This window comes from Xenopus tropicalis, chromosome 9 (assembly GCF_000004195.4).
Source record: "Xenopus tropicalis strain Nigerian chromosome 9, UCB_Xtro_10.0, whole genome shotgun sequence".
Lineage (NCBI taxonomy): Eukaryota > Metazoa > Chordata > Amphibia > Anura > Pipidae > Xenopus > Xenopus tropicalis.
Window position 1 is genome coordinate 37,675,790 of NC_030685.2, and position 16,937 is coordinate 37,692,726.

Here is a 16,937-nt window from a genome sequence, read left to right on the forward strand (position 1 = left end):
TGCTGTTTGTGTTCTCAGTTATAAAGAATGAGGATTATTTAGGCATTTTTCTGTTTTTCTAATTAACACATTTCTTATTGGATTGCAAGAGGGATCCTAAGAGGGAACCTGTTCAGCCTCTCTTAAGCTCTCTTGCATGGTTGCCTGTTAAGCAAAGGATAGCTTACAAAATCCTTCTGCTAACATTCAAAGCCCTTCACTCCTTTGCTCCTCACTACATTTCTTCACTGGTCTCTCTGCGCGTTCCTGGTCGTCTCCTCCGCTCCTCTCAGAGCCTCCGTCTTTTTACACCATCCATACCCACTGCGCTTTCTCGTCTTAAACCTTTCTATCTTGCTACTCCTTACCTCTGAAACTTTATTCCTGAATCCCTCCGTAGGGAACAGTCACCCACTCTCTTTAAGATTAAACTCAGATGTAACTTCTCGAGCACTAAAACATTATTTTGCCCAGTCCTGCGCTTAAGGGCAAATGCCCATACCTGGTGCACTCTTACCTTCCAATTTGTGCCTGTATATTACCAAACCACTTAGTCTGTAAGCTCTAGGGGGCAGGGACCTCCTTCCTACTGTGTCTCTTACTACATGGCACTTATTCCCTGTGTATTTATACTTATTTATTGTATTTATTATAACACTTGTCCTCCCTGTGTGAAATTCTGTATATTGTAAGATTGTACAGCGCTGCATACCCTTGTGGCGCTTTATAAATAAACATAAATAAAGTTATACATACATAGTAGAGTCCTTTTATATTGCTTGCTTGAATATAAAAAGTAAGTTTTAACAACTAGGTTCACATTCAAATTAGAAGTAATAATGAATTTTAGGGCCATTATTATTCATTCACATTAAAAAGTTTGTTTACCGATCACCAGTATAAGTAGGATTTAGATTTATTTTCCTCTTCTAGATATCATAGTCATAAAATTAGAAGGTACTATTGATGTGTTCTGAAGCAAGGAAAATATGCAAACAGAACATAGTGGGCGTCGTGTAATATCCAAGGTGCAAAGTTTGCTACACTTCTTATCACCTACAGCAACCAGTCAGCAGGTAGTACTTCCAGATCACCTGTTCAAAAACAAACATCTTATTTGTTGGTATGGGTTACTGCTCCTGAGCAAACTTTGTGCCTTTTATTACATATGGAGGTTTGTATTCTAATGGTTCTAAATGGAGTGATTCCCAAATTATAGTGGACCATTTGAAATAATTGCTTTATAATGATTTTTGATTAATGATTGTTATATAATGATCCCCTAACCATCCCCTAAATGTATCCAGACTTAGAAATATATAAAGTCATTCATGCACACAACAAACTAATAGAAACGTGGAATTATTGCCATTCTAGGGTGGATTTGCTAGCATCTGTGTATGCAACTGAGCAAAATTCAACAGTGCAAACTTGATAGGTGAAATGATGCTTCCCACAACTAGCTGCAAGGTTTGCACCCATGTACTGTATGGGTGCAAGAACCTTTTTAAATGGTGTCACTGTGTGCTCAGTTTTTTTTCAATGTCATGTAAAATGTATTTTACTTTGTTTTTGATATATATCAAATAATTCTACAATCAAAAGAAGATACCTGAATAACAACACAAGCAGAAATATATAACAGCTCAATGTATGTGTTCCACTTTAAAACACTTTCATTTTGCTGTGATCTATCACAAATCCCCCACATAAATGATTGAATGCATGCCAAAAGAAAGACTGACCAGTCTTTTGGCAAATTAAAGTAAGCGCAAACACCTAGAATACAAAACAATATGACTAAACACAAAGGAGTATAAATCATTGGTATAAGTAATAAGTAAAAATGAAAATACCATAAGAAGAATAATAATAGGCAGTTCAAGGACAAGGACCCTGTGTCATGATGGCAAAGGGGATGATCAAGACGTGAGACTGAATTGGAAAATAAATGATGATCAAATAAGATTGATTAAAGATAAACAAGTGATGAATTATGACTGCTGCAATAGAGGGAAAAACACATAGTTGATTACATACTTACATACAGTAAAATGCCATTATTACTGACTTAACATTGTTCAGAATGAACAGCCAAAGATTGACAGGAATTGTCATTTTCATAATGGTAACCAGGTATCCTCTAGATCAGTGCTGTCCAACTGGCGGCCCTCTGTGTGGCCCACCACCTGTCTGGCTGCTTTGATGGCTTACCTTTGTGTAAGCTTTAAATGGTATAGTACTGAGATTAATTGCCCCCCTGCATGGTTAACACCTCAGATTCAGGCTGTAAACCCCCTGCATTGTTTAAAAATGTAATCCACTGTGTTGTTCACACCTTTTAATCCCTGCATGAACACACCCACTGCATTGTTCACACCTCAGGCTCAGACTGTAATCACCACATTCTTCAACTGTTCAAACCTCCTGTAGGAGCAGTAGAAACCCACAAATAAACCCTACACACTATAAAAAGAACATGTACTGAGGTGATACTGCAATTACATTTTTTTTTAATATATAGTTATTGTGCAGACTGTAGGAGCAGTGCCAGCATTGTGTCACTGTGGGCTGCCTGTGTGTGCCATACTCTGCCTGCCGTATGCTGCCTGTGTGTTCCATACACACAGGCAGCATAGGACAGACAGAGTATGGCACACACAGGCAGGGTAGGGAAGGCAGAGTATGGCACACACAGGCAGGGTAGGGCAGGCATTGTATGGCACACACAGGCAGGGTAGGGAAGGCAGAGTATGTCACACACACAGGCAGCATAGGACAGACAGTGTATGGCACACACAGGCAGGGTAGGAAAGGCAGAGTATGGCACACACAGGCAGGGTAGGGAAGGCAGAGTAAGATCTTTCACCTCAGGAGCAGCATATGATGTATAATGTACACCAGGGGTCTCAAACTCATGGCCCGCGGGCCATTTGCGGCCCTCGGTACAATATTTTGTGGCCCGCACCAACGCCGAATGAATGGATCGCGATTTTTATTGCGATTCAAGGGATAATGCAAGGCATGGCGGGCGGGAGCTGCTGATTGCGGAAATGACGTTATGCCATCATAACAGTTATTATGAGAAGACGTAAGGAGCTAATTGTGCACACAGAACGTCTTCCCATAATAACTGTTATGATGGCATAACGTCATTTCCGCAGTCAGCAGCTCCCGACTTTTTTTTGTGAAATCCCTTATGCGGCCCAGCCTCATCCTGACTTTGCCTCCTGCGGCCCCCAGGTAAATTGAGTTTGAGCCCCCTGATGTACACTGTACATCCAGTATAATTGTCTTTCTTATGAAAATTGCCCTTAGTAGAGATGTAGCGAACCTCACAAAAAAAGTTCGCAAAAAAGTGCGAACTTTTGCGAACTTTGCGAACCCCATAGACTTCAATGAGAAGGCGAAGTTTAAAACCTAGAAAAGCCATTTCTGGCCAGAAAACTGATTTTAAAGTTGTTTAAAGGGTGCCAGGACCTGGACAGTGGCATGCAGGAGGGGGATCAAGGGCAAAAATTTCTCTGAAAAATACGTTGTTGACACAGCATTGCGTTTTGTGCTGTAAAGGGCAGAAATCACACTACATTTCTAAACTTGTGTAATAAACTGCTTTTACAAGGACTATTGGGTTATAGTAGATGAGATCAGCAGGACAGCTGTCCCCAGCAGCTACATACAGAGCAGTAGAAAGTAGATTACTAGTCAGCAAAGCTACCTAAACTTTCCCTCAAACCCCTGCACAGCTCTCTCCCTATGCTAACTCATCAAGCACACACAGGCAGAATGTAAAATGGCTGCTGGGCTTCGGTTTATATATGGAAGGGAGTGGTCCGGGGGTGGTCCAGGAGGGAGAGCTGCCTGATTGGCTGCCATGTATCTGCTGGCTCTGGGGTGAGAGGTCAAAATTTGGCTCCAGCTAAGGCGAACCCAAAATTGCAAACATCGCTAAAAGTTTGTGAACTTGCGAACTTGCGAACACCCGATTTTTGTGCGAATTAGTTCGCCGGCGAACAGTTCGCTCCATCTCTAGCCCTGAGTTCAAAACCAAACATATGTACACAACCTCTTCTGCATTAAAATCATTTGCAAATGTATGGTGTTTACCTCACTTCAGTCCATTTCAACTGACTTTTTTCTGCATGACCTGTTGTTGTTCTTTGTTGGCTAGTTATATCTTGCTGTTAGGTGCTTGTCTCTGGTTACTGCATATATAGACCAATGCTTTTTAATATGATCTTAATGTTTTGTGGTTATTTGTGCAAAGTTCTGATAATTTACCTATATAGTTGCACAGTCCTAACTGATATCAAAATTGCTAAAGTTGACAGCACAATTGTCTTTTCTAAAGTGTTAGAACAAGCATAAGTCTGTATAACAAGACTACATGACTTTGTTGGTGAATAGTTCTGATGTAAGTCCTCTAATTAGCAGTTTTTGACTCCTTGTGTCTTAGGAGTTTGTAAGTATGCAGTATGATTTTTTTTTTATTTAGTTTAAATATATAAAGTGAGATGTAGGAGCAAATGTAAGAGAATGACAATGATTAATACACTTGTATTGTTATTATACTAATTTTATTTTTAGCCATGGCTTTATTTGTATGTGCTTCGTAAAAGGAGACATCTGATGAAATGTTTAAAGGTCAAAATTAATCATGAATCTAGTTTCCTTAACCCTCCTGTTAACCAGGACTAAAAGAATAGCCTAAAAGATGCTGTTTTTTTAAAGTGCATAAAAATTAGTGTTATCAACACGACCACAAGAAAGTATTCACCAAACTGCCAAAATATGTATTATTTTTTTCCCTAAATATTACTTTGTCCAACATGGCATGGCTTCTTTACTGTTGCTAACCACTCAATGTATATAAATTCGTTGCATGATGCTAAAAGATTTGAAGAAATGTATTACTGAAAATTGTAATAGTACACAGAATACTAAATGTAGTACAGGTATGGGATCCCTTATCTGGAAACCTGTTATCTAAAAAAAAGCACCCAATTGCAGTAAGTCAATTTTCAGCAAATAATTCTAATTTTTGAAAATTATTTTTTCTATAATATATACAGTAATAAAACAGTACCTTGATGGTAAATAAGCTGTTTGAATGCATAATGGTGGAAAAACAATCCTATATAGTGTAGGGTATAGTTTTCTTTTAAGGTAGCATTCCATATTATGTAATGATTATGGTATTATTCCAAATTATGGAAAGACCTCTTATCTGGAAAACCCCAGGTCCTGAGCATTCTGAATAACAGGTCCTATACCTGTACCACCACTGTAAAAGAAAATTTTTATCAAGCACACAAAAAAAAGCTGATGAATTTACAACACCCAATCCTAGCCTTGGAAATGCTATCTAGCATGTTATTTACTCCTTTCAGTTTGCGACCTCTAGCTTTACCCCTTTAAATATGGAAGAGAGTGAGCAGCAACATTAAGGGGCAAATTTACTAAAACTCTATAATTTCTCATTTTTTTACATTTTCAAACTCGACTTCAAATTATTGCTAAGAAAGCTCAACTTTTTCGAGCTATTGCACAAAATACCAGCGCCAAAAATCAAAAACCGCTAAAGTTTTGTGACAAAAGAAGGGTCTTCAAGGAAAGGGATGGGACCTCTGCCATTGACTTCTACATGAACTCGGCAAGTTTAACCTGGCAAATTGGCTGATTTGGATTTTTAGCCATTTAGTTGTATAGATAATCTGAAAAAAATCACAGTGTTTTTTCCCTGAGACTTTTAGAACTAAAAGTCTGAATCAAGAAAAACAATTCATTGGTTATTAAATGGGTCCCTAAGTCATAGCAGAATGGTTTCTGGTATTTTCTAGTTATGTCAAAATAAACAAAAAGAGCATGAAGCTCCCATTCATTTCTAGTACACAAACTTAAAGGGAACACTAAAATAAACTAAGAGGCACATATGCTACATGAATATGGTGATTCCACATCTTGTTGAGAATCAGTACAAAAAAAATCTCTTTTTAACACTTTGATTGCACTGCCATGTTTATTGACTACTTATCTTTGCATGTAACAAATAGACTTGATATGGGCAAGAGTACAGGTCGAAAATATAGATTTCTTAGATTGATTTTCTTTTAACTTTTTTCTTGTTTATGAGTTAGTGACCTTTACAGATACAGATATGTATGCCCAATTAGATATCAGCTTCAAATAAAGGTCAATTATAAATTTAAACTTATAGTAAAATGCTGAATGTTTCCATGGACAATGTTGTGTTGCCCTAAATAGTTTTGTTCACTCCATCCTTTGTTATCTAATTAAAGGGAAAATATATCCCTTTTTTTACATTCAGTTGGGCTTACATAGAAAAGGTACATAAACACTGAACTTCCAAAAATAAATATAAGGGTATATTTATCATGCTGTTTAAAAAGTGGAGTAAAACATTACTGGTGATGTTGCTCATAGCAGATGCTTTGCTTTGGTTTTCTAATTGTTGAAATCTAATTGCTGATTGGTTGCCCTGGGTAACATCATTGGTAATGCTTTACTCCACTTTTTACACAGCATGATAAATATATCCCATAATGTTTTTTATACAAACATACCTTATTCCACTGAATAAAAATAAACCATAATATTCTGCTTGTGCTGCAGGGATCAGCTGCCCAACCCCACCTTTACACTCATAGGGGTTGATTAATGAGAGCTATTTATAGCATGCGTTAAAAATGTTATCGCTTCTTATTTTTTGCGACTTAACGCACGATTCACTAAAAGGATACTTGCGTTAATTTAGACGCGATGTTGTTTGTGTTGTGTTGTCGCGATGAGCGTTTTCTTGTGTTATTTACCGCTGCGTGCATTAATTGACACGGCGCACGCTATATTAGAGCACAAACTGGAGGCTGCATCACTGTAGGGCCAACACATACTTGAAAAAATCTCACTGCAAAGTCCATGTTGTGTTGCCAAAAGCTCACAAACCACAATTTTCTTTAAGTACCACCTGCTCCAAGTAGGTGTTAATCTTCACACATACTCATGCGATATTTAGCGCGTCTAACGCTTCTTATGTGTTTGTAAATCATGCGTTAGTACTATTTCTATGCGTCTTAACGCATGCAAAATACTTTGATGAATCTGTACTTATTTATTGCGTCAATTTTAACGCAAAAAAGCATGCGATGACGCTTATCGCACTTTAGTGAATCAGCCCCATAGAGTGATCTAACCTCTCTATCTTGTTCCATTGTGAAGTGATGGGTTCTGTAACTTGAAGTCCCTCTGCATTCTACAGAATCTGCACCGCCCACTGTGGGAAGCAGAGGGACTTCAAATCCCAGAATGTGTCACTTTCCATCTGCATTTCGCATATTTTTTCTGAATTTTTCTGTAGTTTTGCAAATTTTTCGGCGAAGCGAAATGATATAGATTCACTCATCACTACTGCTAAACAGAGACAATAGTAGGTACCTGTTAATGCCTGTTGGAAGGGAAATAGTATGTAGTAATAAGTATATAAATATATACTAAACGCCTTTATAAAATTGAATTTTTAAATTTAGGCTTAAGTTGAGTTTGTAATTAGTGATGAGCGAAATTTTTTGGCAGGCATGGATTCACAGAAAAATTCTACATTGGCAAAATTTTTTGTGAAACACTCGGAAAAATCCGGTGCAAAAAAAAAAAAATCTGCAAAGATGAATAAACATCTATCGCCCACTCCCTACTGGGTAATTATCCCCATACAGATTGATTGGATTTAGGAAACTTTTCCCCATTGGTAATTAATGAACTCTGTTTGCCCACGTGCAGTAACCCATAGCAACTAATACCATGGTTGCTTTTAAACAGGTGGCCAGTACATGCTACCTGCTGTGGAACTTTGTTTATGTTTATAAACTTGTCTTAACGCGCTGTTGCATTCTTGCAGTTAATAAAAGACCACAGAAGTAAAAAAGGGGGTGTGTGTGCAAATAATATATATTTCTTTTTATATTGGAACCCCAGTGAACTCTGAATTTTTGATTATGCAAAGAAACTTCTTCTTCCAGATGCTCTAAAATAGCACTGAGAGAATGATGAATGTGCTTTACCATTTGCAATTACAGTGAACTTTATTTTCAAGTGGAAAAGGTATTAAACATTTAGTAGTACACAGAAATTACATTTACACAAGTTGCCAGATCCCTTACCTATTTTAAAGGCAATTCTTTTTTTCCAATGCAGCATTTATATATTTATTTACAAGATAAAAAGATGCACAGGTGTCCTCTTTCCAGTGATACAGTACATCACACTTAACAGGAAATGCTGAGGAAGCATTAATGTGTAGTTAATTATTTTCTAGAAATAAGTGAACTGATCTTGATTTATTTTGCCTAATCCTTCAGTCCAACATTCAAGAAATCATTTATCAGAAAGTGCCTTTCATCTTTGTTCCACAAAGCAACCATTCAAAGAGATTATTTTAATGAAAGCTTCCAAAAGTCTGTTTTATGAGCAAATGATTCTATGCTCATTAAAGAATAGTAAGTAAATTTTACATGAGAATCCACAATACCTCTCTTTTCAATGATATCTAAGTAGTGATACCAATAGCTATTTCTCTCTGTCTCATAGCCCCACAAATCGTACAAATGATTGCTTACGTTAAACAAAACTCAGATTACCAAAGGCCATGGTCTAATATTAATTAGTATTATTTAGATTGATTAATTAGATTGATTTATTTTCCAGTACTGAATGATACAGTTTAACCATCTACAGTATATAACTTTATAGAGCTTACAATACTTGTACAAAATATCTGCGCTAATCGCTATTTGTAATAAGCGAATCTGTGGGCAGAAAATTTGAGAAAGTTCTAGAAAATGTGAGACAGCAAGAATTGCATTGAAGTCAATAGGTGTTTTTCACAGAAACTTTCTTTTTCATAAAATGTATTGGAGTTAATAAGGGGGGGGGTGGGGGTTATGGAACGTTTTCCTTGCAAAATACATTGAAGTAAATGGACATTTTCTTTTGCAGCAACTTTATCTGCCCAAACTACATTGGAGTCAATGGACTTTTTTTGTAGAGGCTTTTTTGTGCACAAAATACATTGTGGGTCAGTTGGTGTTGTCAACACATTTTTCTTAGTAAAATTTCCTAAAGGTCTGAGAAAATATTAGGCAACATTGTGGCAACATAGTGGCAACATTTTGCTGCAGTTTTGAGAAATTATTCGCCAATGGAGAAATGTGGTTCCAGACTAATTGTGGTTGCATAAACAATAAAAGTGTAACACAACTTGTTCAAAGATCATTAATTTGGGAAAAAATGTAGGCCTCCTAGGAAATCTGGAGCTGATTAGGACAGCACCTACATGATTATGCCAGGGTGGTGCATTATCAATAACAATGTTTATTAACAATTAAATTGCTCAAAGCATGGATTCCTATTGGCAAAGGGAAGCCTGAACTTACCAACTACTCAAGTGCTTTGCGCTCTTCTCTGTAAAGCAAGTGCATTGTGCATCTTGGCACAGGGTGAAAGTTTAGATGTTGTATTCATGTTCTTAGCCTTTAAAGTCAAAATCTAAACCTTAGATATTCATTAGAGATGTCAAAGATGCAACCCTAAAGCCTTTGTAAACTCTATTGCTGTTTTAGAATGCTGGAAGCTGTAAATAAATAAAGGTCTGGATGCAATAATATATAGTGACAGTCTATAAAACTGTAAAGATTTGCCATGGCAGATATATCTTATCATAAAATGAAAAACACATTTAATAGAGAAAATATTCTGTTTCTACAGCTCCGCATGGACCTTCTTTCACAATTGGAAAAGCAGTATGGCTGCTGTGGGGTTTGGTCTTCAATAATTCAGTACCTGTGCAAAATCCAAAGGGCACAACCAGCAAAATCATAGTGTCAATTTGGGCTTTTTTTGCTGTGATATTTTTGGCAAGTTACACTGCTAACTTAGCTGCTTTCATGATTCAAGAAGAATTTGTTGACCAGGTTACTGGACTTAGTGATAAAAAGGTAAGTTGATAAATGAACAGTTACTTTGAATTAATAAATAACATAGAGAGAAAATTATAAAACATATCTAAATGCATTTTGTAGTATAACTTTTGCTGTTAAGAATATATTTCCAGTTAATGTAAACAGATTATTTTTATCATTTTATATCCATATTTAAAGCTACTGCTACCAAGCAGGCATGTTTTTTTGTTTTATTTTGCCACAACCCTCACAAAAATTCTTAAAATACACTCACAATTGCCAACAGTTCTTCAACAACTCCACATATTTTATTAATGTTCAAATACAAATATTTCTGAACATTTTATTATCTACATTACCAAATTCTATCTTACAGCAATATTCTGTTTTTAGAGCTTTGTATAATATAATAAATTTGCCTATGACTTGTGCAGTTAAATGAACACTGGAATAAAAACCAACTTGAATAATGCATAATTATTGCAAAAATATAAATTATTAGGTAAAATATTTTGTAATAAAAGTAGGCTCAGCTTTGAACTTGAACAAGTAGTGTAACTATAGAGGAAACTATGAAGGTTTTAATTCATCCAGGTCATGCTATACAGAATCTAGTGGAGACTAAAACAACTGGACTCCCTAAAATAAAATGTCTAAAGCAACTGAACTTGCTAAAATAAAATGTTTCCCCACTCATCCGAGTGCCTTCTTTAGTTCAGCTCAGACATCCATCACAATTCACAGTTTTGTAAATTGAAATATTTAAACCTGACTTAATGAGGATCAAACTTCCATTGTGACTGGATCACATCTTTACACTTCTGTAAGTTTTAATTAATATCTAACTGAATAGGTTCAATGACACCATTGTGTTATCATTAAAAAAGTTCTAAAAAAAGGCGATAGGGCAACTTCAAGTGCAAGACCCTATGTGTGAGTGCTCCACCTAACCTTCTGACATCACATCATCAAACCAGAATAAGAAAATCCTTTGTAAAGCTGCAGCAACTGGCTTCAGGTTTGAGAATGTGATGTCAGGAGCTGCACAAGTAGGTTGTGGCACAGTTGAAGTCACGCTATCACCCTGAAGAAGAGAACTTTTTTAATGGTAATTTTACATAAAGCACTTGAAATAAGAAACATGTGCAGAATAAATGCATTAATAGAGGAGTGTAGAATAGATTTTGAATGTATTGATTTTTAGGGGAGATTTATCAGTTTATTTTTTTCATGATTCAAGGTTTTTTGCACTAAAATTTGCACATTTCCAATTATGGTTCAAAAACTCAGATGTCTGGTATTTATTAAGTGCAAAAAAGCCAAAAACTTGAATTTAAAATGTTGCCATATAAAATCTTGTACGTTTATATAGAAGTCAATGTCCTAGGCAAAGTCAAGCAATATTTTCAATTCAAGATATTTGAGTTTTTCAAGTTTTATTTGAATTTGTAAACTCAAAAATACTTGGTATCTGTATCAAGTTTTCCTTACTAAAAAATAAGCAAGAATTTGAAATGCAAGTTTGTTCGAATTAGAAAAACACGTTTTTTGGGATGAACAAATCTTAATATTCTTATATGAGAAAACATCCTATTAAAGAACCCATTGAGATCCAAGAGGGTTGATACACTGAATTGTGTCCATCAGCTTTACACTTTTCTGTGATTTTAGCTCTAGTAGTTAACTGTTTTTGCACATTTGGCATTTACAGTATTGTTACTTTCTAAGTTGAGGACACCTAGATGTGTTATATATTTTTACAGTACTCTCGTATTCTTAAACTCAAAAATTGATAAATAAGCCCATTAGTGTTAATGTACCTTTAAGGGTTTAAGTGTCAGTGAATTGTCTACCAGTCAGTTGAACTGAAGAAGATGCTTGAATCAGTAGTGAAAGTATATTCATATACAGTGGCTTGCAAAAGTATTCGTCCCCCATGAACTTTTCCACATTTTGTCACATTACAGCCACAAACATGAATCAATTTTATTGGAATTCCACGTGAAAGACCAATACAAAGTGGTGTACACGGGAGAAGTTGAACAAAAATCATACATGATTCCAAACATTTTTTACAAATAAATAACTGCAAAGTGGGGTGCGCGTAATTATTTAGCCTCCTTTGGTCTGAGTGCAGTCAGTTGCCCATAGACATTGCCTGATGAGCTAATGACTAAATAGAGTGCACCTGTGTGTAATCTAATGTCAGTACAAATACAGCTGCTCTGTGACGGCCTCAGAGGTTGTCTAAGAGAATATTGGGAGCAACAACACCATGAAGTCCAAAGAACACACCAGACAGGTCAGGGATAAAGTTATTGAGAAATTTAAAGCAGGCTTAGGCTACAAAAAGATTTCCAAAGCCTTGAACATCCCACGGAGCACTGTTCAAGCGATCATTCAGAAATGGAAGGAGTATGGCACAACTGTAAACCTACCAAGACAAGGCCGTCCACCTAAACTCACAGGCCGAACAAGGAGAGCGCTGATCAGAAATGCAGCCAAGAGGCCCATGGTGACTCTGGACGAGCTGCAGAGATCTACAGCTCAGGTGGGGGAATCTGTCCATAGGACAACTATTAGTTGTGCACTGCACAAAGTTGGCCTTTATGGAAGAGTGGCAAGAAGAAAGCCATTGTTAACAGAAAACCATAAGAAGTCCCGTTTGCAGTTTGCCACAAGCCATGTGGGGGACACAGCAAACATGTGGAAGAAGGTGCTCTGGTCAGATGAGACCAAAATGGAGCTTTTTGGCCAAAATGCAAAACGCTATATGTGGCGGAAAACTAACACTGCACATCACTCTGAACACACCATCCCCACTGTCAAATATGGTGGTGGCAGCATCATGCTCTGGGGGTGCTTCTCTTCAGCATGGACAGGGAAGCTGGTCAGAGTTGATGGGAAGATGGATGGAGCCAAATACAGGGCAATCTTGGAAGAAAACCTCTTGGAGTCTACAAAAGACTTGAGACGGAGGTTCACCTTCCAGCAGGACAACGACCCTAAACATAAAGCCAGGGCAACAATCTAATGGTTTAAAACAAAACATATCCATGTGTTAGAATGGCCCAGCAAAGTCCAGATCTAAACCCAATCGAGAATCTGTGGCAAGATCTGAAAACTGCTGTTCACAAACGCTGTCCATCTAATCTGACTGAGCTGGAGCTGTTTTGCAAAGAAGAATGGGCAAGGATTTCAGTCTCTAGATGTGCAAAGCTGGTAGAGACATACCTTAAAAGACTGGCAGCTGTAATTGCAGCAAAAGGTGGTTCTACAAAGTATTGACTCAGGGGCTGAATAATTACGCACACCCCACTTTGCAGTTATTTATTTGTAAAAAATGTTTGGAATCATGTATGATTTTCGTTCCACTTCTCACGTGTACACCACTTTGTATTGGTCTTTCACGTGGAATTCCAATAAAATTGATTCATGTTTGTGGCTGTAATGTGACAAAATGTGGAAAAGTTCAAGGGGGCCGAATACTTTTGCAAGCCACTGTATATATATCTCCATACTGTAGAGGAAGTAAACTATGCAACTGCTGGGATGCCCAAGAGTCATAGGTTATTGGCTCATAAGCGGTTTAATAAAAGTTTTACTCCAAAATTTTGTGGGTCCCTAAACAGATTAAGGGCTTGGTAAGTTAATTAATTCCATAATATCTAAATATGTAATAGTGGATTTTTTAAAAAAGCCACATTTGCATTAAGTACTCAGTGGATCAGTAGCTTTATATATTTTTAATAATTTTGTGATTTGGTTTAGATGGATCTGATTGTAAGTGCTTATATGAGGTGATAAAAAAAATTGCAGTTGAATTGCAGTTGAATTGCAGATCATTTACAATCACTTGAACAGGAAAATATTCTGTATCCACCCATCACATGAAATTCAAATTATTTCAGATTTGTCTTAAATTCAAAGTATGGCTGCATTGCTTGGCAGTAAATGTTACCAAATACAAGTGAATGTGTTACTGTGGAAAAAAGTCCCTTTGGCATATAAAGTTTTGTAAATGTAACTTATTTTTTGCTTTTAATTTTTAGTTTCAAAGGCCACATGATTATTCTCCTCCATTTCGTTTTGGCACAGTTCCAAATGGCAGCACTGAAAGAAATATTAGAAATAATTATCCTGATATGCATCAATACATGGTTAAATTTCATCAAAAAGGAGTACAAGATGCCTTAGTCAGCCTAAAGACTGGGTAAGTGTATTTGATGAACTGTTTAATACTATCCCATTTCTATTATTGTGTAATAATACTTGCAGTTACTATATGTTCCAGTTAAATGTTAGAGTGTTCTTACATGAGGTTAAGGTCCTTTCAATTTGTGTTAACTGCTGAGTGGAGTGGTGACAATAGCACTGATAGTCAGCCTGCATATACATTTTGTATTACTGGTTTATGGCAAGCAATTAAGTGGATGTTGTTTACTTTGCAAATAAGATTTTTGGCCATATTATAGTTAATTATATAGTTAATTTTTGTTGCATATTATATAGGCTCTAGCTGTAGCCAAGAACAGGACTTTGCACCCCTGATTAACTTAAATTCAACTGTAAGTAGATGGCCATCATGGTACAGAGTCAGACTGGTGGTACAGGGCCCACCAGGGCTACTGCCCCGGAGGCCCCATACCCCTCCAAGGTTCCCCCGCTAGCCACGTCCCGAGCCCCAGAAATAAGTGCTGCGGCTGCGGGAGTGGCGACAGGCATCGGGTCTGGGCCACCGCAGCCTAGTCCTACCCTGTCATGGTCTGTAAGTAGAATGAAACTTGTGGTTTTCTGTTGTCTTAACATTGCTTTCCAGTTATATACACATACATATATTTATTCCAATTTAGCTATGACATTTTTTCCTCTAGATTTTCACTTTGTTGACCTTTCCCAACACTGTGGGGCAGATTTATAAATATTTAAATTAAAAGTCTCAATGGATTCCCTGTCAGGAAAGTCTTTTAATGAATTAGCACAATTATTAAGATTGATGCTTTAATCAATGTGGTAATTTTTCATAATGTGTTCACCTGCTTTGAGCAGTGAAATTCTGTTCTAAAATGTGTTAAAATTCACTAGTAATGTGGAGCTTTAACAGTTTGCCAAATTATTAAGCCCGGGAAAGGAGTGAGCATTACCACACCTTTTTTGAGCTGAATTTGTTAACTTGTATATTATTGCTTGCTGGATTCTGTATATGATTTAGCATAGGTTTACTGGGTGCTGTAGGGTACTTGGATTTATCTATACACACTGTTTTCCACATACTGATTTGACTATTTAACTGCAGGCCTTGGCTGGGTATTACATTGATCCTTTTTTTCAGGCAGCCAGACCCTTTCCTCAGTGAGAGGATGATGTAAGTGATAACCCAAGTAGCATAGTGTCCGATGTAAATGATGTACAATCTCTCTAAAGTGCTGCAACATATGTTGGTGTTCAATAAATAAAGAATAATATTAGTTTAAAATTAGGCAATGTTTGGAGTTTAACTGTACATGTGTTAAAGCATTATTTTACAGTTTTTTAATTATGAAGCATCAATGCTTCAAGTAAATACCATGTATGCATTGTAGTGTATATATCTTTTTAATTCACAAATACTAATATAGTTTTAATTTCAAACGTCACTTTAAATCATATTGTTTTTAAAAAGATGATCTCAGGAGAAGACACAGGGGGTTATTGATAATTTATTTGCCATTGCACTAAGCGTGAATGATACCTTTACAGATATTGGAAGCTAATGACTAATGAACAGTACCAATACAAACCATAATTTGCAGCTGAATGAGATGAGATTTGTATACGGGTTTTGATCTTTTCTGTTAAATGACAACTGCACAAGTGTAATTTCTGTCTAGATATCTGAAAGAATAATATTGTATGAAATGAATATCATATTCTGAATTTTATTCCAGTTAAAGTGTGCATTCAAATATGTCCTACCATTTTTATTGGGGCCCCAAATCATGATTCCAGTTGATAAATAGTGCATTTGTCTGGCATGATTTGTTCACTGATTAATTCCTACAATGCCATATTCCAGAAGATATTCTGGCATGTGACTACAAACAGTAACAAAGCATGCAGTGTGCAAAGTGCACACAATTTGACTGAGTGTGTCCTTTTTTTGTACTGCTAAAGGGCTGTGTATCTGTGTTGGTCTGGACTGGTGGTACAAAATCCCAAAAGATAAAGTGTGTAATTTCTACTACATCTTTGTTAAGCTTTAGTTCTCCAAAGTCCTCTGTTGTGTACACCATTTTCAGTTTTTCAGAGTATTACTTGCACAAAGGTTTTCATTCCTTAAGGTTATTGAAAAGCTGATTAATGAACTGTTGACAAGCAAGAGAGACTGGCTCCTGAAATATAGGGTACAATTCAAATAGCCCTCAAGCATAAGAACTATTTTGAAAACTAAGGGGCACATTTACTATGGGTCGAATCCGAGTCCGAATTGGAAAAATCCGATTTGAAAACGAACATTTTGCGACTTTTTCGCATTTTTTGCGATTTTTTCGGCACCTTTACGACTTTTCGGAAATTATCGCGACTTTTTCGTTACCAATACGATTTTTGCGAAAAAACGCGAGTTTTTCGTAGCCATTCCGAAAGTTGCGATTTTTTCGTAGCGTTAAAACTTGCGCAAAAAGTTGCGATTTTTCCGTAGTGTTAAAACTTGCGCGAAACATCGCGCCTTTTAAGTTTTAACACTACGGAAAAATCGCAACTTTTTGCGCAAGTTTTAACGCTACGAAAAAATCGCAACTTTCGGAATGGCTACGAAAATCGTGCGTTTTTTCGCAAAAATCGTATTGGTAACGAAAAAGTTGCGTCAATTTTCCGAAAAAATCGCAAAATACCGATCATTACGAAAAAAACGCAATCGAACGCATTCGGCCCGTTCGTGGCTTAGTAAATGTGCCCCTAAAGGTAGATACAGGATGTAACATTCCCCCAACTTTTGTTAGAACACTG

General features: G+C 36.7%; 1 protein-coding gene across 1 annotated transcript in view; it reads left to right on the forward strand.

The window, feature by feature from the left end:
* Positions 1 to 16,937, forward strand: part of grin2a (glutamate receptor, ionotropic, N-methyl D-aspartate 2A) — a 303,301-nt gene that overhangs the window by 270,994 nt on the left and 15,370 nt on the right. Inside the window, exons 10-11 of the mRNA XM_031893562.1 lie at positions 9,757 to 9,986; positions 14,003 to 14,163. Coding sequence (XP_031749422.1) covers positions 9,757 to 9,986; positions 14,003 to 14,163 — 391 coding nt within the window. The remainder of the gene's footprint in view (positions 1 to 9,756; positions 9,987 to 14,002; positions 14,164 to 16,937) is intronic.